Source organism: Parambassis ranga, chromosome 19 (genome assembly GCF_900634625.1).
Source record: "Parambassis ranga chromosome 19, fParRan2.1, whole genome shotgun sequence".
NCBI lineage: Eukaryota > Metazoa > Chordata > Actinopteri > Ambassidae > Parambassis > Parambassis ranga.
The window spans coordinates 22,903,192-22,926,130 of NC_041039.1; the positions used below are offsets into that span (position 1 = coordinate 22,903,192).

The 22,939-nt window shown below is 44.7% G+C and overlaps 3 protein-coding genes across 10 annotated transcripts; all 3 read left to right on the forward strand.

Annotated features, from left to right (window-relative positions):
• Positions 1 to 6,236, forward strand: LOC114451946 (acyl-coenzyme A thioesterase 4-like). Of its 3 annotated transcripts, none has more exons than XM_028430950.1 (11): positions 1 to 202; positions 369 to 617; positions 687 to 786; positions 860 to 1,050; positions 1,130 to 1,299; positions 2,317 to 2,436; positions 3,446 to 3,528; positions 3,619 to 3,712; positions 3,986 to 4,066; positions 4,315 to 4,456; positions 4,531 to 4,667. In XM_028430950.1, exons 2-11 carry the CDS (start codon positions 422 to 424, stop codon positions 4,665 to 4,667), a joined length of 1,314 nt encoding a protein of 437 aa, XP_028286751.1. In that variant the 5' UTR covers positions 1 to 202; positions 369 to 421. The 3 variants fall into 3 exon arrangements, with proteins under 3 accessions (XP_028286751.1, XP_028286750.1, XP_028286749.1); XM_028430949.1 differs by having other exon boundaries at positions 421 to 617; XM_028430948.1 differs by having other exon boundaries at positions 2 to 202; positions 416 to 617; positions 4,531 to 6,236.
• Positions 6,237 to 6,243: 7 nt separating this feature from the next.
• Positions 6,244 to 15,323, forward strand: LOC114451947 (acyl-coenzyme A thioesterase 4-like). Of its 3 annotated transcripts, none has more exons than XM_028430954.1 (13): positions 6,244 to 6,379; positions 7,114 to 7,219; positions 7,398 to 7,575; positions 8,367 to 8,594; positions 8,664 to 8,763; positions 8,837 to 9,027; positions 9,107 to 9,276; positions 9,415 to 9,534; positions 12,241 to 12,323; positions 12,408 to 12,501; positions 12,782 to 12,862; positions 14,279 to 14,420; positions 14,492 to 15,323. In XM_028430954.1, the coding sequence occupies exons 4-13, from the start codon at positions 8,399 to 8,401 to the stop codon at positions 14,626 to 14,628; spliced, it is 1,314 nt and encodes a 437-aa protein (XP_028286755.1). In that variant the 5' UTR covers positions 6,244 to 6,379; positions 7,114 to 7,219; positions 7,398 to 7,575; positions 8,367 to 8,398; the 3' UTR covers positions 14,629 to 15,323. The 3 variants fall into 3 exon arrangements, with proteins under 3 accessions (XP_028286755.1, XP_028286752.1, XP_028286754.1); XM_028430951.1 differs by having other exon boundaries at positions 8,393 to 8,594; XM_028430953.1 differs by having other exon boundaries at positions 8,398 to 8,594.
• A 764-nt stretch (positions 15,324 to 16,087) lies between these two features.
• On the forward strand, positions 16,088 to 22,132 carry LOC114451962 (acyl-coenzyme A thioesterase 4-like). 4 transcript variants are annotated; one of them, XM_028430972.1, is made up of 10 exons: positions 16,088 to 16,368; positions 16,655 to 16,731; positions 17,532 to 17,728; positions 17,798 to 17,897; positions 17,970 to 18,160; positions 18,240 to 18,409; positions 19,934 to 20,053; positions 20,738 to 20,820; positions 20,938 to 21,031; positions 21,873 to 22,132. In XM_028430972.1, exons 3-10 carry the CDS (start codon positions 17,533 to 17,535, stop codon positions 21,951 to 21,953), a joined length of 1,035 nt encoding a protein of 344 aa, XP_028286773.1. In that variant the 5' UTR covers positions 16,088 to 16,368; positions 16,655 to 16,731; position 17,532; the 3' UTR covers positions 21,954 to 22,132. The 4 variants fall into 4 exon arrangements, with proteins under 4 accessions (XP_028286773.1, XP_028286772.1, XP_028286774.1 ...); XM_028430971.1 differs by having other exon boundaries at positions 16,089 to 16,368; positions 17,527 to 17,728; XM_028430973.1 differs by lacking the exon at positions 20,938 to 21,031 and having other exon boundaries at positions 16,090 to 16,368; positions 17,527 to 17,728.
• The last annotated feature ends 807 nt before the right edge of the window (positions 22,133 to 22,939 follow it).

Consider the following 22,939-nt stretch of genomic DNA (forward strand, 5'->3'; position numbering starts at 1 on the left):
GAGCAGAGCAGGAAACACGACACTGGCAGGAGGAGGAGCAGGAGGCTGCACTTTGTACGGTACCAAAGTCCTGCTGTCATTTAAAGAGTTACGGATTTTCTTAGCAGCGTATACGGCGAGGTTACTCACAGGAAAAACCATTTACAAACCTACAATCCCCCAAAAGACACGACGACCCCGAAGACGCAGCTCTGCTCGGACAGTAAGTCCCTCTTAGCTCACAGGAAAGTTCAGGCAGGGCTTATTTTCACGTTTCTACAGCTACAGATATTTAGATACAAACAGAAACAGCTGGTATTATATTAATTACTAATGCTAACGTTGTTTTAGCATACTGTTCCAGTAGCTAAGTTAGCAATGTGGTTTAGCACAGGGAGACGTCAAAGGAGGCTAAAAACAGAGTCTGGTGTCTCAGTCCAGGATGGACAGGAAGCAGTGTTGTGTTAAGCTGTCGGTCCAGCCGTCCAGGGGACTCGTGGATGAGAAGTTTGTGGTCCTGGTCCAGAATGCCTTCCCTGGTTTCCAGCTGACCGTCCACGCCCACCACCAGTGTGAAGACGGACACGGCTGGGAGGCGTTTGGTCATTACACGGCCGACGCTACTGGGACTGTAAATGGTACATTTGTTTAACATGTAGGCACCATGATGGATGTTTGAAGATGTGAACCATGTTGTGTCCTCACAGTCTCAGAGGATCCCAGTCTGGGTGGGACTTATTCTGGGGCTGAACCGATGGGTTTACTTTGGAGCCTCAGACCAGTTCCAGGCAGCAAACCTGGGCTCAGGTAGGCCAGCTGTGCAGATGATGGTAATCAATACAGAATCAATATCAGAGCTGACTCTCCTTTTGCCCCTCAGGATGAGGAAGAAGAACGTCCAGACTCCCATGGAGATCACAGTCTCCGTGTATCAGGGTCACCAGACGGAGGGCTTTGTGGATCAGGTGCCATTGACCGGTGTGGTGGTGGAGCGCTGGTACATGGCGCCAGGCGTCCAGAGGATCCCGATCTCAGAGGACGGCCTCACTGCGACCCTCTTCCTGCCCTCAGGTAGGACCAGACGGAGGTGTTCTAGGGGTGAACGTCACACCAACACTGGAGTTTCATAGTTTGTTTTGCCTGTCTAAAGGACCTGGACCTTTCCCCGGCCTGCTGGACCTGTGGGGCGGTGGGGGGCAGTTGGTGGAGTACCGTGCAGCATTGCTGGCCTCCCACGGCATCGCCTCTCTGGCTCTCGACTACCTGACATCTAAAATCACCATGGAAACCGGAAAGATGGTGGACAACCAGTACTTTGAGGTGAGTCAGATGTAAACTCTCTTTCTTTTGTCGCCTGTTAGCGGCCACAGTGTCACACTGTTTATGGCGGCTTTATTAAAGTGTGTGGTTACCTGACTGCTGCTCGTGTTTTGGTTGTGCGATATTATCAGTTTGAGGCAGACACTGTGTCTGTGTGTGTTTATGTGTCAATAAAACCGTAAAAAACTGGTTCAGAAGGTCTTTGACCTTTAACATCCTCACACACTGCTCAGGTTCTAAAAAGTCAAAGTAAAATACAGTTAGCTGGGTTCAGAGCCAGGCAGCAGCTGTTTCGAAGTAGAAAACATGAAAGGGATTTAGTGACAAATCAGTGACAGGTAACTCTTTGAAGGAGCAGTCACTCATATTTGAACATCAGCAGGTCACTGATAAAACAGGATATTGATCTGATTTAATGAAACCTGATACCTGTTAAATTATGTGTATGAATTGTTCAAGATAATGATCTGACAGCTCTTTAAGTCCCACCCAGATTATAGCAGCTTGCTTAACATTGTCTGACCTGCTGCCAAGATGTGAAGAAATCTGGGTTAAAGGTAGGGTAGTATTCTGATGCACTTTTTGTTAAATTAGTGTAACTTCTCTTTACAATCCGATAGCAACCAATTAGTTCGGCAGTTTCACATTAAAACGAAGAATATGAATCATCTGTGGAAGCTATAAAACGCTAAAAACATCAGCCAATCCTCCGGGTGGACCCTGCGTGGAGTATTGGCTGGTTGTCACTCTCTTCCTGCTCTGCACGCACCAGAGAGGTACGTGCAGGATGGCCGAAGGCACAGCTCGTCTTCAGGTAATGCGCGTCCATGTGATTGGAGGCGTGGCTTCGAGGTGAGCGCCAAGAGAAAGGGGCATGTGTTTACTTTCGAAATCTGGCTGACTCTCACTGAGTTTTCAAAATCTCCTACCCTACCTTTAGGGAAATGTCTGTAACAGAACTTGTTCAGGAGCCGTGTAGCTGTGTTCAAGCTGTAACATTTTGCTCTCCTGCTGCAGACGGCCTACAGAGTCCTGCAGCAGCACCCTCAGGTCCTTGGCAGTAGGATTGCCATGTTGGGACTCTCTTTTGGCACCAGCGTCACCCTCAAAATGGCCGTTTACTCCCAAGTTGTAAAGGTAAGACAGCTGTAAAAGGAGCTCATTTTAAGTTTAGTAAAAGGAAAAAGTTGGACATTAAGCTGTTAAACAACAACACAACATTAAGACAAAAAGAGGAAGTGAAATAAAACAGAATGAAATGTGTGTTAAATTGCACAAATAAAACTTTAATTTACTGGATGGTTCATAATTTAATAAAATATCAGATGTCAAATTCAATATTGGATTTCACATGATTATAATAACTTATTAACTATTTGTAGGTAAATTAAACTGGTGAACGTTGCTGTCAGGAACTGTAGCACCTTATCTGCACCTCTAAAGTTAAGGCCATGGTTCGGGAAAGGGTGGAATTGCCTCCAAGGCTCTCAATTTACTGATCAATCTCCTTTCCTCCCCTTATCTATTATATGGCCATGAACTGAGGGAAGTAACCAAACAAACAAGATCACAGACACAAGCGGCTGAAATGAGTCGCCGCTGGCTGGCTGCCTGGTAAAGTTGTCAGATATGTCCAACCAGGAGAAGACCTCGGGGCAGACACCTGGGACATTTAGGGCGGATCATATCTATCAGGCTGGCCGGAGAACGGGAGGGGGAGCTGCTCAGGCTGCTGCCCTCGCGACCTTACACTGGATAAGCAGAACAAAATGGATGGAATGCTGCAAAATATACCTGAGAAACCATCTAGGTCAGGGGTGGGCAATTATTTTTTTCCATAAGAAAAGCAAAGGGCCACATTTTTTCATGAATAATAATATGAATTGGAGACCACTGGCACAGTATCTACCTGTATAAATATGCTCTTGTTACATTTTCATCATTGTAAGAATCTTTTGCTGTCATTTACTGGTAACATCCTGGAAGATGTTACCAGTAATGCCGTGCTCAACAGTTGACTTTTGCTGCCTTTGTTTAATATTGTGCGCACAGTCCGCGGGCCGCATTGAAGACGCACACGGGCCGTACTTTGCCCAGGTCTGATCTAGGTGTAAAAAAAAAAATCACTGGTGTCTGTGTGTCCCAGCTCAGGTGTGTGGTGTGTATTAGTGGGAGTCATGTGCAGCCAGTTGATGGATCTGTGGAACAAATACTGAGTTTCTTTCACAAGTAAGTAATTAATTTGAAAGTACTTTGCTATTTGTCTTGAAGAAAAAAATATATAAAATATCATATGTTTTCTTTTTATTTCTTAATGAGAAATGCTGACAAGACCCGTTTCAACGAGGACAACGAGGCCATCTGGAGAGATCTGCTGCTGCCCATTCCCACCGACCCCTCGCTCAAAGTGGATGTGAGTGTCACCAGCCACAATATCCCTCATTTTTATGTATTGTGGAAGATCATGTGGACAGCGTCTTTCTCTGTGGCCACTATTTTAAATGTTTGTCCCTGACGTAACTTGTGTTGGGTGTCCATAGATGTCACATCAGTCCCTGAGTCCTGCTCCATTTACCATCCAACCTTGGGTTAATAGTGAGGGCCTCATGTTTTGGTTTAGACATGTGGAGGGCAGATGATGCATAATTGAGGCTGCAGCGGTTAAAACATGTGTCTCTCTGAGCAGGTGGGACGACTGCAGTGTCCTCTGCTGCTGGTTGTAGGTGAGGACGACCAGAACTGGCCCGCCTACGAGTCTGCAATGGACGTGAGTTTATCACCATGACAACTTCCTGTGTGAAAGCAGGCCGACCAAAACTGAACTATGGTTTAAGATCCATAGAATAATGCATCACTGAATGTACTCCTCAGACTAATCAGAGTGCATGGGAGGAGCTGTCCAAGATGGCCGTCAGTTTCCACAGCATCCTCCTCTCTGACACTGAAGTCATATTTCTACTTTTTTGTTTTGTGTGAGTTTTTGTGTAACCCTCTTTTGAACTTCCTGTTTTCCAGATGAAGGAGATGATGGAGCGAGCAGGGAACAGCCACCTGCTGACCATCCTCTCGTACCCAAACGCGGGTCACCTGATCGAACCACCGTACACGCCGCATGCCCGAGCCAGCTCCTTCAGGACAGTCAGCACTCGTCTGAAGTGTAAGTTCACCTTCACCCTCCTCAGAGCGTAGAGTCAGAAGCCTCAGGTGTGATGGCGTCTGTTGTGTTTGCAGTAATGGCTCTGTGGGGCGGGCAGACGGCGGAACACTCTCGTGCTCAGGAGGACTCCTGGAAGAAGATGCTGGCCTTCCTGAGGGAGAATTTGTACGGTGGCACAGACCCTGGTGCAAGATCGATTTCACACCTGTAACTGAGGTGACAGCTAGTGATTGTTTGTTAGGTGTCTCACAGTGGCAGCACGTCCACAGCTGTCCAAGCTCTTAAAGGTCATGTGACCCTGTGACACTGTGGGTTTGATATCATGAAAGTTTTGATCAGAGTTTTTAAATCGTGATTCCAAATCTGCAGCTTCTCTTCCAGCCATTGTATTACCACACATAGTTAATGATGCAGAAGCATCTGATGTTTTTGTTGTGGCTGTTCTTTATATCAGTGGATCTCAACCAGGGGGGCACTTTCCATGGGGGGCGCAAGCACAGAATGGAAGGGGGCAAAAAAACTCCCTGAAAAACCTGTTAAAACAGAGGGTCATATTTTGAACCTGTGGAGTGACGTCAGTGCTACTATATAAGTGTCTGTACTTATGCGGTAGTGCCACTCACTCTAGTTCTCTTGTTCAATGTATTTACTTTACAAACCCAAACAGTCTTTTTACAGACTATCCCCATCTCAGCCCTAGGCAGTTCTCTTTGAGCTGCTAGGCTGCGGTTAACTGCTCTGCCTTACTCCGCACACTACAACACAACCACGACACGACACATGCAGACACGTGTGTGTTGTTTTGCTCAGTGCACACTGTTGCTCATGAGATGTTCGTTGGATTGACTGAACTCCATTGACTACACTAATAGGCCAACCACTACTCATAATAATAATGATAATACTAATAATAATAATAATGCCTGCAAGTTCACATTGGAGGGGGGGTGAACTGGTTTGAACCAGCTTTGGGGCAACCCGGCTTGCAAATTGATTGTTTTGTGAAATTGTTTTGTTAAATTGTTGAATGAATAATGCACTTTATGAACTGGACAAAAGTGCCTTCCACATGAATGTAATGTTAGTGATTCTGTTTCTGAGGGACATTTCTATATGACCTGTTGTTTTTAACCATTGCCCTTTTATACAGTACTCGGGGCTGTTTATTGTTGCTCATCTAACCTTTGGTCTGCAGTAAGACACCTGCCCTTATACACCTGTCTTGTCTCTGCCACAGTGGCATGATAAGTCTGGGGCCTCTGTGGACACTAACAATACCTGTCAAACTAAAATGACTATGTGTGCAGGCGTCCCTTCATCTTCAGCACCACTCGACACTGTGCTCCTGGTGTCTGGTGTAGTAGATAGCTGTTAGCTCTGACTCTTACAGGCTGCCTGATGACCCCTCACTGTGCTACAGCCCGGCCCGCTGCAGTCTCCAGTCTGTGGTCTTTGTTCATTGGAGAAAAAAATCAATTTCTTACAACATCATCTTTGTCGTCACATAAAGTCTAAAGCCGTTTATTGGTGCCACTTTCCACTGCTGAACCATGGCATTGCTCGAATGAAAAACAATTAATTAATCAAATTAAAAAAAAAAAAACTTTCTATGGTGGCGAAATCCTATGTAAGATGTTCTCTTTACATTAGAGGATCAAAATAGCGTGAATTTATGACTGAAAATTACTTTCATGTTAACCAAGTATTTACAGTAAATCCAACTTTTTGTATTGTGACATCTGTGACATCATCACCTTAATAAAATGCCAGAGTACTCTTACACTTTTCTGGAAGTCTCATCAGATCCACACATCAGCAGACTGAGTCTCAGCGGCTCTGCGCTGCCATCTAGTGTCCACACAGAGTGAGAGGAGACTGACGCTCCAGGCCGTTGTTTCCATGAGGGTTTGTCCAGTAGTACATGTGAGTACTTTTTCTATACCTAAAAATAACATGTTACATCCACTTACATACAATGAAATATTAGATTTTGTTATTTTGTCATAATGTTAGAATGCAAAATGGGTTAAAAAGCTTTTCTACCTAAAATTATATTTTCATCCGCAAAATTTGTACAAAACACCTTTAAAAAAACAGAACTACGGTACATAAAATTATTTTCTACCAAAAAGAAAAGAATATTCTAGTTCGGCCAGTATAATATTGAAAAAACTCCAAATAATAACAATAAAAAAACGTATAAATAAAAACTTATTTTTATACCTAAAATAATATTTATATTAAGTCAATTAAGTCAAGATTCAAAGCGTTTATTGTCATATGCACAGTATAGAAACTGGTTTCCCTGTACAATGAAATTCTGCCATAAAGGTTTAAGAAAGACAAAATAGAATAATTTGCAAAAGAGCAATTTTAAGAGCAAAAAGATGCAAATAAGTACAAGTACAAGTAAATGATGCTATACACATATAAATGTGCATGTGTGCTGCATCAGCTGTTGTGCAAATTGAGCAAAGAATGAATCATAGTACAAAAAACTGTCAGGAGGTACACAATTGTACATGTGCAGTTATTGGATTAGATATTAAGGTGTATAGAGAAATAAATAGATAAACAGTATTGCAGTTACTGTTACTGCATGTAAACATGTCAGTGTGTAAACAGTCAGTGTGTAAACAGTCAGTGTGTATGCGCAGGGTACAGTCCATTGTTACAGACTCCTGTCAGCTGTTGAGGAGTCTGATGGCGGAGGGGAAGAAACCTCTGGCCCGAGGGGAGGAGAGTGAACAGACCTTGTTGGGGGTGGGTGGAGTCCTTGATAATAATTGATGATAATATATATCTTCTTAAAATATGCAATTAAACAATTTTCCATTCAAAACAAACATAGAGAACAAAACAAATCTGTACAAAAATATACAATTTAATTTAGTAAATAATTAAAAAAAAGTTTGTTACTTTTCTGCTACACTATTTGCAGGTGGAAAGTGGTGCTCCACGCAGGAATGAGGAGGAGGAGGAGTCTGTGAGTGGAGCCAAGTGGAAAAGTGTTGTTCTGTAGTCACCAGTGTGTCTTTCCAGAGTCTGACGTAGGACACAACAACATCTTCCAAGAGGAAACAGCACGTTCAAAGACAACGAGCAGCTCAGTTTTAACTGTAGGTACCCTTTCAGCCGTCACATGTTATAGAGATGATGTATTTTTTATTAGTATCATGAGTGTTGAGAAACATCGAAAGGTTTTAAGATGAGATTCTTCATGTGTTTGATTCTGAAAACAATAGTGACACATTTTTAAAGCACTTTTATGAACATGTTAGCATCACACAGCTGCTGATTTTTCAGCTGCAAAACCGCGATGTGAATGTTCTGTTCCACCAGCTGGTGTACCCCAGGGTTCTATTTTAGGTCCCACACCTTTTAGCTTTTTAATGCTACTTTTACTTAAAAGACAATGTAAAGTTAAATTTGAGCTTTGTGACATGTTGTGTTCTCCTGCTGCCCACAGAGAAGGTACACTCTTAATTTAAGTTCTTACTTCTAATGCTGACTGTGAGCTTCAGCAGGTCGTCTTCACCATGCCTACAGGACTTAATGATTTGAGTTTCTCCCATCTGATTTATGGGTTAGATTTGAAGGAGCAGCTGAACAGGTGTACCTAATTAACAAATCTTTATGTAGGTAAACTTGTCTGCCTGTGTATTCATGCAGTTACTGTTATGTCCTCTGGATATAAACCTTTGTAATTATTTGCATTGTGAAACTTGTTGAACTTCTTTCCAAGATTCTTGTACTGTTTAAGTCAACAAAGCTATATGATGAAAATGTGAACTCATATATTGATGAAATATAATGTATTAAATGGAGATGGAGGCATTTTAGGTTTTAGTACAGTACAAGGAGACATCAAAGGAGGCTAAAAACAGAGCAAAGCTAAAACATGTTGAAGGTTTTGTCTTGTGTCTGGTGTCTCAGTCCAGGATGGACAGGAAGCAGTGTTGTGTTAAGGTGTCGGTCCAGCCGTCCAGGGGACTCGTGGATGAGAAGTTTGTGGTCCTGGTCCAGAATGCCTTCCCTGGTTTCCAGCTGACCGTCCATGCCCACCACCAGTGTGAAGACGGACACGGCTGGGAGGCGTTTGGTCATTACACGGCCGACGCTACTGGGACTGTAAATGGTACATTTGTTTAACATGTAGGCACCATGATGGATGTTTGAAGATGTGAACCATGTTGTGTCCTCACAGTCTCAGAGGATCCCAGTCTGGGTGGGACTTATTCTGGGGCTGAACCGATGGGTTTACTGTGGAGCCTCAGACCAGTTCCAGGCAGCAAACCTGGGCTCAGGTAGGCCAGCTGTGCAGATGATGGTAATCAATACAGAATCAATATCAGAGGTGACTCTCCTTTTGCCCCTCAGGATGAGGAAGAAGAACGTCCAGACTCCCATGGAGATCACAGTCTCAGTGTATCAGGGTCACCAGACGGAGGGCTTTGTGGACCAGGTGCCATTGACCGGTGTGGTGGTGGAGCGCTGGTACATGGCGCCAGGCGTCCAGAGGATCCCGATCACAGAGGACGGCCTCACTGCGACCCTCTTCCTGCCCTCAGGTAGGACCAGACGGAGGTGTTCTAGGGGTGAACTTCACACCAACACGGGAGTTTCATAGTTTGTTTTGCCTGTCTAAAGGACCTGGACCTTTCCCCGGCCTGCTGGACCTGTGGGGCGGTGGGGGGCAGTTGGTGGAGTACCGTGCAGCATTGCTGGCCTCCCACGGCATCGCCTCTCTGGCTCTCGACTACCTGACACCTAAAATCACCATGGAAACCGGAAAGATGGTGGACAACCAGTACTTTGAGGTGAGTCAGATGTAAACTCTCTTTCTTTTGTCGCCTGTTAGTGGCCACAGTGTCACACTGTTTATGGCGGCTTTATTAGAGTTTTGATGTAGACTAAAGCTGTGTTCAAGCTGTAACTCCTTTGCTCTCCTGCTACAGACCGCCTACAGAGTCCTGCAGCAGCACCCTAAGGTCCTTGGCAGTAGGATTGCCATGTTGGGACTCTGCTTTGGCACCAGCATCACCCTCAAAATGGCTGTTTACTCCCAAGTTGTAAAGGTAAGACAGCTGTAATAGGAGCTCACTTTAAGTTTAGTTAAAGGAAAAAGTTGGACATTAAATTGTTAAACAATAAACATTAAACACAACATCAAGTCAAAAAGAGGAAGTGAAATAAAACAGAATGATTTACTGGATGGTTCGTAATTTAATAAAATATGAGATGTCAAATTCGAATAGATAGATTCGAATGGATAGTGGATCGCGGGGGCAGCAGTCTAAGCAGGGACACCCAGACTTCCCTCTCACCGGACACTACTTCCAGCTCTTCCGGGGGATCCCAAGGCGTTCCCAGGCCAGCCGAGAGACATAGTTTCTCCACCGTGTCCTGGGTCCTCCCCGGGGTCTCCTCCCAGTGGGACATGCCCGGAACATCACCCCAGGGAGGCGTCCAGGAGGCATCCGAACCAGATGCCCGAGCCACCTCAGCTGACAGATGATAGGACTCCTTCAGCTTGGTGGCATCCCTGACTTCCGGTGTCCACCACCGGGTCCAGGGATTGCCGTCACAACAGACACCGGAGGCTTTCGGGCCACAGCTTCGGACAGCCGCATCAGCCACCACAATGGAGGTGGAGCACATGGTCCACTCAGACTCAATGTCCCCAACCTCCCTTGGAATCTGGGTGAAACTCTCACAGAGGTGGGAGTTGAAGATCTCCCTGGCATAGGGTTCGGCCAAATGCTCCCAACAGACCTGCACAGTTTGCACATGCCGGGCCAGTCCAGCCTCTTCCGCTGCCAACAAATCCAACTCACCACCAGATGGTGATCAGTTGACAGCTCAGCCCCTCTCTTCACCTGAGTGTCCAAAACACACGGCCAGAGATCAGATGACACGATTACAAAATCGATCATTGTCCTCTGACCTAGGGTGTCCTGGTGCCAGGTGCACCGATGGACAACCTTGTGCTAGAACATGGTGTTCGTTATGGACAAACCGTGCCCAGCACAGAAGTCCAATAACAAAACACCACTCAGGTTCAGATCAGTGTGTGAGTTGAGATGTGTTTTGATGTGTGCACCTTGTACTTGAATAGGAAAAAAGGATCAGTGTTGCAATATGAAGATCTTTGTGCAGAATCGCTGGCTGCCTTGACTCCTCGGGAATAGCAGCCCTGCTGAGTCTTCCTCCTAATCTGACAATGGCTTCTTGGAGGACTGGATTAAGCTTGAAAATACTACTACTTCTCTTTACAGTTTCACCCTTTTGTGCCATGATTTCTTGGTGAAAATCTTTCCTTGACAATAACGAATGACTTCTTGTTGTGCTTCGTTAAGGTTCTCCACTGTGAGGTTACAAGCATTAGCTCTCCAAAGAACTGATTTGAAGTTTCTCATCTCTTTGTCAACTTCGGGTGGAGCGAAGGTAGTATTCAATTCCTTCCTCTTTTGACACAGACTCAGCAGAGTGTTCTTGACCTTCAGCATCCAAGTGACTGCCCTTTCAAGATGAATCCATGAAGAGAAGTACAGTATTAACTCCTGTACTGGATCCCTGGAGATCATTGCGTTTCTTACTTCCGGGTCATCTGTGGTTAGATTCCCATGGTGTTCTGGGTTCTCGGGCCAGTCTGTAGAAGGTTTGGTAAGAAATTCCGGCCCCTGTAACCATGCATGGCTCTGAATGAACTTTTCTGCCTTAAGGCCCCTTGATGCATAGTCTGTCGGGGGGGGGGGGGGGGGGCAACCACTTTATCCTATAGCGGGTGTAATTCCTCCTTCCTTCTGGTTTCCAATCCTTTTCTGTCCATTCATCCAAGTGGAGCATAGTTTTCTGACAATGTGTGAGTTAAGACGTGTTTTGACGCGTGCACCTTGTACTTGAATAGGAAAAACTTCCATGTGACTCCGATGTAAAAAGGGTAAAAACAAAATATTTATTCCAAGCTTCTGCCTTGCCTTATTACAGGATTATCCAAAAACGTAAGCCTTCCTAAACAACAACAGTGCTACGGTCAGAAAACTGTGGCTCGATCCTAAATCGTAGCTCAACTGCCTGTAACTCCTCTGTGTGCATAAAACTACATGCTCTCTTAAAGGGGCGGTAACATAAAATGATTGACGGCAGATTGCATCATCTATTTACGCATGTACGCATATCTACGCAAATTAAATCAAATCAATTTAACTATTCCTTTGCCTATTTATGTCATGCAATGAAAACAAATATTTACCTAACATTAACATGAACTGTTAACAAAATACACGTGCCTCTCATGTATACCAAACACAACACACAATTTGGCTCCCACAGATCAGGGAGGCCGTTCCTCCCAATCACTCCTTTCCAGGTGTTACTGTCGCTGCCCGCGTGTGCGTTGAAGTCTCCCAGCAAGATTACAGAGTCTTGTCGGTACCACTCAGCCCCGCACAAGCTCAGGATCCTTCCCCCCCAGATAGGTGACATTCATGTCCCCAGAGCCAGTCTCTGTGTCCAGTGATCAGGTCGCCGAGGCCCCTGCCTTCGACTGCCACCCAATCCACTACGCACCGACCCCTTACGGTTCCTCCCACTGGTGGTGAGCCCATGAGAGGTCGGCCCCACGTCGCTCCTTCGGGCTGAGCCCGGCCGGGCCCCGTGGGGTAAGGCCTGGCCACTGGGAGCTCGCATTCAAGCAGTCAGGCTGCTGCCCCCGCGACCTTACACTGATTAAGCAGAACAAAATTATCTGTAAAATAATCACTGGTGTCTGTGTGTCCCAGCTCAGGTGTGTGGTGTGTATTAGTGGGAGTCATGTGCAGCCAGTTGATGGAAATTTGGAGCAAATACTGAGTTTCTTTAAAAAGTAAGTAATTAATGTGAAGGTACTTTGCTATTTATTTTGAAAAATGATAAAATATCATGTGTTTTCTTTTTATTTCTCAATGAGAAATGCTGACAAGAGTTGTTTCAACGAGGACAACGAGGTCATCTGGAGAGATCTGCTGCTGCCCATTCCCACCGACCCCTCACTCAAAGTGGATGTGAGTGTCACCAGCCACAATATCACAATATCTCTTTTTGTGTGTATTGTGGAAGATCATGTGGACAGCGTCTTTCTCTGTGGCCACTATTTTAAATGTTTGTCCCTGACGTAACTTGTGTTGGGTGTCCATAGATGTCACATCAATCCCTGAGTCCTGCTCCATTTACCATCCAACCTTGGGTTAATAGTGAGGGCCTCATGTTTTGGTTTAGACAGATGGAGGGCAGATGATGCATAATTGAGGCTGCAGCGGTTAAAACATGTGTCTCTCTGAGCAGGTGGGACGACTGCAGTGTCCTCTGATGCTGGTTGTAGGTGAGGACGACCAGAACTGTCCTGCCTACGAGTCTGCAATGGACGTGAGTTTATCACCATGACAACTTCCTGTGTGAATGCAGGCCGACCAAAACTGAACTATGGTTTAAGATCCATAGAATAAAATAGAAATTGCTGCAGTACTGTAACACTCAACCATCATTTTACAGTCAACGTTACCACAAAAAACAAACTAGGGACGTTACCAATTTCAATGTGAACCACAGCGACCTGTTAAAGAGTTGTCCCACAAATCAATACGCACCCAAAAGAAAACAATGGTTATTTTCCACCTAAGCACGAATACATCAACTTCTCAAAATTCCACCCCTTTCCTGCAAAACTTTAACCACAACAGGCAGTCCAAAAGGAGGCCGAAGGCACATCCTACTAAAAGAGAAGAAGAAAAAAATCCTGTTTTCTTATCCTGTGGGTGGCACTGTCTGTTCCATATGAAAAGTCCCATAAATCCCAAAGTCTTAGAAAGGCAAAAAATAAAGTCCAAAGTACAAATTGTACCAAAAAACAAAAACGAGAATCTAATTCTCTTCCCAGTCCTTATTCTCCCTTCAGGCTTGGCGTGTAGCCCCTTCTCAGACGTTCAGATTGCGCACCGCTCACAGGTGCGACGCGTTGCGATGTGGTGCCATCCTGATGATGTGTTTCTCTGATGTTTAAATATCAGAGTCACACGCTTCTAGTCAGCTGACATATTTTTTACAATGTTTCCTCACGACCGCTTTATCCTATAGCGGGTGTAATTCCTCCTTCCTTGTGGTTTCCAATCCTTTTCTGTCCATTCATCCAAGTGGAGCATAGTTTTCTGACAATGTGTGAGTTGAGACGTGTTTTGACGCGTGCACCTTGTACTTGAATAGGAAAAACTTCCATGTGACTCCGATGTAAAAAGGGTAAAAACAAAATATTTATTCCAAGCTTCTGCCTTGCCTTATTACAGGATTATCCAAAAACGTAAGCCTTCCTAAACAACAACAGTGCTACGGTCAGAAAACTGTGGCTCGATCCTAAATCGTAGCTCAACTGCCTGTAACTCCTCTGTGTGCATAAAACTACATGCTCTCTTAAAGGGGCGGTAACATAAAATGATTGACGGCAGATTGCATCATCTATTTAAAGATGTTCGTTTGTTAAAAATAATGTTTAAACCGAGTAAATGTGGGAATTACTATTTCTGTCAACAGAAATATTGTTTTTATGGTTTCAATGTGTGTTTGGGAGGTATAAAATACTAAAAGGAAAAAACATATAACTCTGACTACGTCTGTGATTTTTGAGAAGAGAACCCACGACAATGAGTCACTGAATGTACTCCTCAGACCAATCAGAGTGCATGGGAGGAGCTGTCCAAGATCCTCCTCTCTGACACTGAAGTCATATTTCTACTTTTTTGTTTTCTGTTAGTTTTTGTGTAACCCTCTTTTGAACTTCCTGTTTTCCAGATGAAGGAGATGATGGAGCGAGCAGGGAACAGCCACCTGCTGACCATCCTCTCGTACCCAAACGCGGGTCACCTGATCGAACCACCGCACACGCCTCATGCCCGATCCAGCTCCTTAAGGACAATCGGCTCTCGTCATATGTGTAAGTTCACCTTCACCCTCAGAGCGTAGAGTCAGAAGCCTGAGGTGTGATGGCGTCTGTTGTGTTTGCAGTAATGGCTCTGTGGGGCGGGCAGACAGCGGAACACTCTCGTGCTCAGGAGGACTCCTGGAAGAAGATGCTGGCCTTCCTGAGGGAGAATTTGTACGGTGGCACAGACCCTGGTGCAAGATTGATTTCACACCTGTAACTGAGGTGACAGCTAGTGATCGTTTGTCAGGTGTCTCACAGTGGCAGCACGTCCACAGCTGTCCAAGCTCTTCAAGGTCATGTGACCCTGTGACACTGTGGGTTTGATATCATGAAAGTTTTGATCAGAGTTTTTAAATCGTGATTCCAAATCTGCAGCTTCTCTTCCAGCCATTGTATTACCACACATAGTTAATGATGCAGAAGCATCTGATGTTTTTGTTGTGGCTGTTCTTTATATCAGTGGATCTCAATTATTCTCAATTGATCTCAATAATGATTATTTTGAACCTGTGGAGCGACATCAGTGTTACTATATAAGTGTCTGTACTCTCATGGTAGTGCCACTCACTCTAGTTCTCTTGCCATGTTAACAAACCCAAACAAATGCAACAAAAAATGCATTTCTTACAACATCATCTTTGTCCTCACATAAAGTCTGAAGCTGTTTATTGGTGTCACTTTCCACTGCTGAACCATGGCGTTGCTCAAATGAAAATCAATTAAATACTTTTTCTATGGTGGGAAAATCCTATGTGAGATGTTCTCTTTACATTAGAGGATGTGTTGTCAACAAAGCTGGAGTTTATGACTGAAAATTAATTTCATGTTAACCAAGTAATTTACAGTAAATCCATCCTTTGTATTGTGACATCTGTGACATCATCACCTTAATAAAATGCCAGAATACTCCAACACTTTTCTGGAAGTCTCATCAGATCCACACATCAGCAGACTGAGTCTCAGCGGCTCTGCGCTGCCATCTAGTGTCCACACAGAGTGAGAGGAGACTGAAGCTGGATCCATACTCCACGAGAACAGAGAACTCCCTTCCCCCTGCCGACGTTACAGCCACAAAATGACGTCATTTTCGCTCTCGGACCGCCCGTTGTGCAGCACTCTCGGACACATGGCCCGGGCAGAACTTTTTCTCTCAGTGCTGTGCGTCAACCATGCTGTGATTGGTCGGAATTTATTGTGGGCGTGATGAATGTGGCGAAGCGCCAGAGCTTCTTCAGGTGCAGAACACACAGACAGAAGGAGGAAGCACGACGACGATGGACAGTTTAGATGAGCAGCTGGAAAACAGCTCCTGGAAGGAGAAACACGGCGCACAGAGGAGAGAGTCTGTCCACAAGGTGGCGATAAAAACTAATCCCAGTATTGATCACGGCGTTACAGCGGCTGGACGCACATTAAACACCGGGAGACGGGCTGTATTATTGCAGACAGTCATCCACACGTTCACAGAACTAAACTCACACAGACCAGAGGTCTGCTACAGTCAGCTAAATAAATCCATCCTTTGTATTGTGACATCTGTGACATCATCACCTTAATAAAATGCCAGAGTACTCTAACACTTTTCTGGAAGTCTCATCAGATCCACACATCAGCAGACTGAGTCTCACTTCCAGAAAAGTGTTAGAGTACTCTGGCATTTTATTAAGGTGATGATGTCACAGATGTCACAATACAAAGGATTACTGTAAATTACTTGGGAGAACAGAGAACTCCCTCCCCCCTGCCGACGTTACACCCACAAAATGACATCATTTTCTCTCTCGGTATGGTACCTCCGTGCCAAAAAGAACTTTTTTTTATCTCTTACCACCCGTGGAGCGAGTTCCCTGTTCTCGTGGAGTATGGAACAGCCTTGACTCTCCAGGCGGTTACTTCCATGGAGTTGAACTGAAACCAACTGTCACTTAAACAAGAGAGGGTTCGTCCAGTAGTACACGTGAGTATTATTCTATAGCTAAAAATAACATGTTACATCCACTTATATACAATGAAATATTAGATTTTGTTATTTGTCAGAATAGAATACAAAAGGGGTTAAAAAGCTTTTCTACATAAAATTATATTTTCAGCAGCAAAATCTAGTCTTTACAAGAGAATATTCTAGTTTGGCCAATATGATATTGAAAAAACTCAAATAAATGAATAAATAAATGTATAAATAAAGGAGGAGGAGGAGCCAAGTGGAAAAGTGTTGTTCTGTAGTCACCAGTGTGTCTTTCCAGAGTCTGACGTAGGACACAACAACATCTTCCAAGAGGAAACAGCACGTTCAAAGACAACGAGCAGCTCAGTTTTAACTGTAGGTACCCTTTCAGCCGTCACATATTATAGAGATGATGTATTTTTTATTAGTATCATGAGTGTTGAGAAACATCGAAAGGTTTTAAGATGAGATTCTTCATGTGTTTGATTCTGAAAACAATAGTGACACATTTTTAAAGCACTTTTATGAACATGTTAGCATCACACAGCTGCTGATTTGTCAGCTGCAAAACCATGATGTGAATGTTCTGTTCCCCCAGCTGGTGTACCCCAGGGTTCTATTTTAGGTCCCACACCTTTTAGCTTTTTAATGCTACTTTTACTTAAAAGCTTTGTGACATGTTGTGTTCTCCTGCTGCCCACAGAGAAGGTACACTCTTAATTTAAGTTCTTACTTCTAATGCTGACTGTGAGCTTCAGCAGGTCGTCTTCAGCATGTCTACAGGACTTAATGATTTGAGTTTCTCCCATCTGATTTATGGGTTAGATTTGAAGGAGCAGCTGAACAGGTGTACCTAATTAACGAAAGTTTATGTAGGTAAACTTGTCTGCCTGTGTATTCATGCAGTTACTGTTATGTCCTCTGGATATAAACCTTTGTAATTATTTGCATTGTGAAACTTGTTGAACTTCTTTCCAAGATTCTTGTACTGTTTAAGTCAACAAAGCTATTTGATGAAAATGTGAACTCATATATTGATGAAATATAATGTATTAAATGGAGATGGAGGCATTTTAGGTTTTAGTACAGTACAAGGAGACATCAAAGGAGGCTAAAAACAGAGCAAAGCTAAAACATGTTGAAGGTTTTGTCTTGTGTCTGGTGTCTCAGTCCAGGATGGACGGGAAGCAGTGTTGTGTTAAGGTGTCGGTCCAGCCGTCCAGGGGACTCGTGGATGAGAAGTTTGTGGTCCTGGTCCAGAATGCCTTCCCTGGTTTCCAGCTGACCGTCCACGCCCACCACCAGTGTGAAGACGGACACGGCTGGGAGGCGTTTGGTCATTACACGGCCGACGCTACTGGGACTGTAAATGGTACATTTGTTTAACATGTAGGCACCATGATGGATGTTTGAAGATGTGAACCATGTTGTGTCCTCACAGTCTCAGAGGATCCCAGTCTGGGTGGGACTTATTCTGGGGCTGAACCGATGGGTTTACTGTGGAGCCTCAGACCAGTTCCAGGCAGCAAACCTGGGCTCAGGTAGGCCAGATGGCAGATGATGGTAATCAATACAGAATCAATATCAGAGCTGACTCTCCTTTTGCCCCTCAGGATGAGGAAGAAGAACGTCCAGACTCCCATGGAGATCACAGTCTCAGTGTATCAGGGTCACCAGACGGAGGGCTTTGTGGATCAGGTGCCATTGACCGGTGTGGTGGTGGAGCGCTGGTACATGGCGCCAGGCGTCCAGAGGATCCCGATCTCAGAGGACGGCCTCACTGCGACCCTCTTCCTGCCCTCAGGTAGGACCAGACGGAGGTGTTCTAGGGGTGAACTTCACACCAACACTGGAGTTTCATAGTTTGTTTTGCCTGTCTAAAGGACCTGGACCTTTCCCCGGCCTGTTGGACCTGTGGGGCAGTGAAGGGCAGTTGGTGGAGTACCGTGCAGCATTGCTGGCCTCCCACGGCATCGCCTCTCTGGCTCTCGACTACCTGACACCTAAAATCACCATGGAAACTGGAAAGATGGTGGACAACCAGTACTTTGAGGTGAGTCAGATGTAAACTCTCTTTTGTCGCCTGTTAGCGGCCACAGTGTCACACTGTTTATGGCGGCTTTATTAAGGTTTTGAATCATTTTTGTTGGTGAAGTGTGTGGTTACCTGACTGCTGCTCGTGTTTTGGTTGTGCAATATTATTGGTATGTGGCAGACACTGTGTCTGTGTGCGTTTATGTGTCAATAAAACCATATAAAAACTGAGGTTCTGAAAATGTTGTAGCTCCGACCCTCAGCTGTTTTATATAAAATATTGCTAATACATGCCGTGATAAAGTCAGTAAAAAAAGGCCAAATAAAGTTAACTGGTTCAGAGCCAGGCTGCAGCTGTTTCGAAGTAGAAAACATGAAAGGGATTTAGTCTCACTAAAATTGGGTGACAGGTAGGGTTGGGCGGTGTCCAAATTTTACGGCAGAATAAAGTCACAGGCGAGAGAGTCCCGGTTGCACCTCCAGTACTTCTTAACCCCTTGAAGGCGGTTTTATTAGTTTTTCAACAGCCAAGAAGCTGCTGCCACAATCAGCAACGAGCTAACAGAACACAGCAACGTCCAGCGGTCTTCCCTTCAGAACCTTTGATTGCTCAGGGGTCACATGAGTCGGCCAACGAACAGAACTACACAAGTCATGTGACTCCATACATACTGCTCACTAACACATAGGCATAAACACAAAAATCAGTACTGCAATTCACTACAATATGTTTAATATTTGATCCTTATCTTATATATAAGTACATCGCATTTTTAGGGCCCGAGCACCGCATGGTGCAAGAGCCCTATTGAAACCCTTAGGATTATTATTCCCCCCCCCCCCCGAGATCGCATTTTTGGGGGCCTTAACATGCCCCAAAACTCACCAAACTTGGTAGAAAAATTAATTCGCCCGAAAAATTTTGAAATTTGCTGACTTTTGAAACGCACATAGGAAAATGGCTCTATAGCGCCCCCAACGCGTAGCCCCTCTGGCCGGTTTGACACAGGATTATGAAAATTGGCACACATATGTATCACCTCAAGACGCACAAAAAAAGACAAGAGCATAGCAGAGAAGACGGCGATAGCCCCGCGGATCGTAATGTGCGCGAGGGCCCGCAATGCTGCTTGCAGCTTTAATTTTATTGATGGTATTAAAAATGATACCGTCGCTACCTATGTGCCCCGCTGGTATACCTTAATACCTTAATACCTTAATACCTTAATACCTTTACCGCCCAACCCTAATGACAGGTCACTCTTTGAAGGAGCAGTCACTCATATTTGAACAGCGGGTCACTGATAAAACAGGATATTGATCTGATTTACTGAAACCTGATGCCTGTTAAATTATGTGTACCAATTGTTCAAGATAATGATCTGACAGCTCTTTAAGTCCCACCCAGATTATAGCAGCTTGCTTCACATTGTCTGACCTGCTGCCAAGATGTGAAGAAATCCAGTTTAAGGAAATGTGTAACAACTTGTTCAGGAGCCGTGTAGCTGTGTTCAAGCTGTAACATTTTGCTCTCCTGCTGCAGACCGCCTACAGAGTCCTGCAGCAGCACCCTCAGGTCCTTGGCAGTAGGATTGCCATGTTGGGACTCTCCTTTGGCATCAGCGTCACCCTCAAAATGGCCGTTTACTCCCAGGTTGTAAAGGTAAGACAGCTGTAATAGGAGCTCACTCTAAGTTTAGTAAAAGAAAAAAGTTGGACATTAACACAACATTAAGACAAAAAGAGGAAGTGAAATAAAACAGAATGAAGTGAGTGTTAAATTACACAATAAAACTTTCATTTACTGGATGGTTCATAATTTAGTAAAATATCAGATTCTATAGTGGATTACTTAATACTATGATTTGTAAGTTGAAGTTGCCATCAGCAACTGTTAAAACAAACCTTTGCAGCACCTTATCGGCACCTCTAAAGTTAAGGCCACGGTTCCGGAAAGGGTGGAATTGCCTCCAAGGCTCTCAATTAACTGATTATCAACCCCTTTCCTCCCCTTATCTATTATATGGCCATGAACTGAGGGAAGTAACCAAACAAACAAGATCACAGACACAAGCGGCTGAAATGAGTCGCCGCTGGCTGGCTGCCTGGTAAAGCTGTCAGATATGTCCAACCAGGAGAAGACTTTGGGGGCAGACACCTGGTGTCACATCTGGTGTGACCTCCAGACGGGCTCTGCGTGTCTTTCATCCTGTCTCATTTTCTGTCTTTCACTGCAGTATGAACCTTGTAGCTTTAAAAAACGGTCATGGTGACACTTTGTTCCTCACAGGTTCTGGGTGTGTCTAGACAGTAAATATTAGTTTACGTGTATGTGTGTGTCTCCCAGCTCAGGTGTGCTGTGTGTATTAATGGGACTCACGTTCAGCCGGTTGATGGATTTCTGGAAGAACTTTTCGGTTACTTTAAAAAGTAAGTTAAGTTGTTTTTTCAGTTTGGTGCCTCAGGAAATAATCAGTCAGTCACCTGCTTCCTCTAAATTGGAAGTGATAAAGGTGGTATGTATTCATAGATAATATTTTTTTTTAGAAATGCTGGTAAGATTCGCTTCAGTGAGGAGAAGGAGGCGATCTTCCAAGATCTGCCGCTGCCCATCCCCACCGACCGGTCACTCAAAGTGGATGTGAGTCCCGCCTGCAGTAAACAAAGACGGATGAATCTTTTTCTGAGGGGATGGTGAATGGATATTTGAAGCTGCAGTACAACAATATGAACAAGTTGTCAAGTTAAAAAAACAAAAAACAGTCGGCACTTGTCATTTAAAGGGGGTCACCCCGTGTAGTGTGTGTAGGTTGAAAAATGGAGGTCTATGGGTATTGACCAAGCGGCAACCTTAAGGGCTCAAACTTGAAGCTCATGCGGAAGTGTCAAAACTTAATTCACGCTGCAGCCACTGGGGGCTGGCTCCAAAAGCGAGTCATTTCCTATAGACTCCCATGTTAAAATGGCCGACTTCACAGCAGAAATGAACATGTTTACAGCCTGGTACAAAAACCATTCTGGTCTCAAATGATAAGTTTTATTCTAATGTCAATTGTACAACTCACTTGTTTTAATTTTATTCGGACTTAAAATTATGCATAATTATGGGCGTTGCTACTTTGAGTGACAGGCGGTTGCCGTTTCCTGCTTCCACGGTCGCCCGCCCCCCTAAACTCTGCTCGTGCTCCCCCTCATTGTCCATATTTTGAGTTTTGGTGGACGTGACGCTGCCAACATGGCGGTAGTCAGAGCGTCCCAGAGCCTCCCACCGAGCCTTAAAACAGCTCTTCAGAAACAAACGGGTGACGTCACAGAAGCTCTGTCCATAGTTTTTACTGTCAATGGTATTGACTCATTCTTAGAGGCAGCCCCCAGAGGTCACAGGGGGGAACTGCAGCTTCTGACACTTTAGCATGGGCTTCATCTAACAGCCCGGCTTCGCAGCTAATCTGCTCACACGGCGGTGTGTTGTGTGTTTGCAGTCACAGCTCTGTGGGGCGGGCAGACGGTGGAGCACTCTCGTGCTCAGGAGGACTCCTGGAAGAAGATGCTGGCCTTCCTGAGGGAGAATCTGTGCGGTGAGACGGACCAGTGAGCACTAATGATAGGGAGGTAAACGATAAGATGCCATCGATCCCTGATATTTAGCACTTTGGAATGTTACAGAAATGGACAACATTAAAAAAATAAACTACCACTTCTGTCCTTGTAATTGAGTTAATAAAAATATTCGGTCCTTCAATTGCTTTCTATTGGCTTTGTCTTGCTTGAAGGTGCCTCCTCATTATTTTGGTCTACTAGCGAAACAAAAAAACAGCTGATGTGTGTCAGCGTGCATGACAAACAATGTAAATAACCCACAGTTACTTTTTTACATGCTTCCATAAAACTGAGTCTTCAGGGACTAAACAGCAGCCCACAGGCTGTGGGTTTATGAGCCGAGATACTGTTCTGTATGTAAAAAAAAATGAAATTAAAGCTGCAGCTATGAGCCAATACAAACACATCTGTGACAGCTGTAATAATGCATCGGCTGGGCTGCAGTTGTTGCCTTATTGTTGTAGTTGCTCAGTTGACAAAGTGGAGGTGAGGCACGGGGGTGTAGTGTGTCTTAATTCTATTCTTTTCATGTATTTAATGTGGTCCAATGTTGCATTTTTGTTGTTAAAGTGTGAACACCACACAAACACATCTGTACTCACTGATTTTAGTTTCATTTGAGAAGAGACTTAAAATATCTCAAAATCGTTGATGCAGTCAGATGCTTGTAGCTGCTGCCTCTGTCCGCTGGGGGGCGGCCTGCCTCCACCCTCAGCAGCTTCTCTCTCCTGTCAGGCTGCGTGATGAAGCTCATTAACTTCATGTGTGCCTGGCCGCGCCGCGCACACGCCGTCTCAGCTCTGAGGTGTTCATTCTCTCCGTGAAGAACCGGGAGGACCATGTGAGCGCCGCCCTGCTCGGACCCGTCGCCCCACTCTGTGCCCGGAGAACTTGTGGAGACTCCTGCAGCCTGATGGTGTGGTGAGCCCGCCGCGTCTCCTGTGACGCA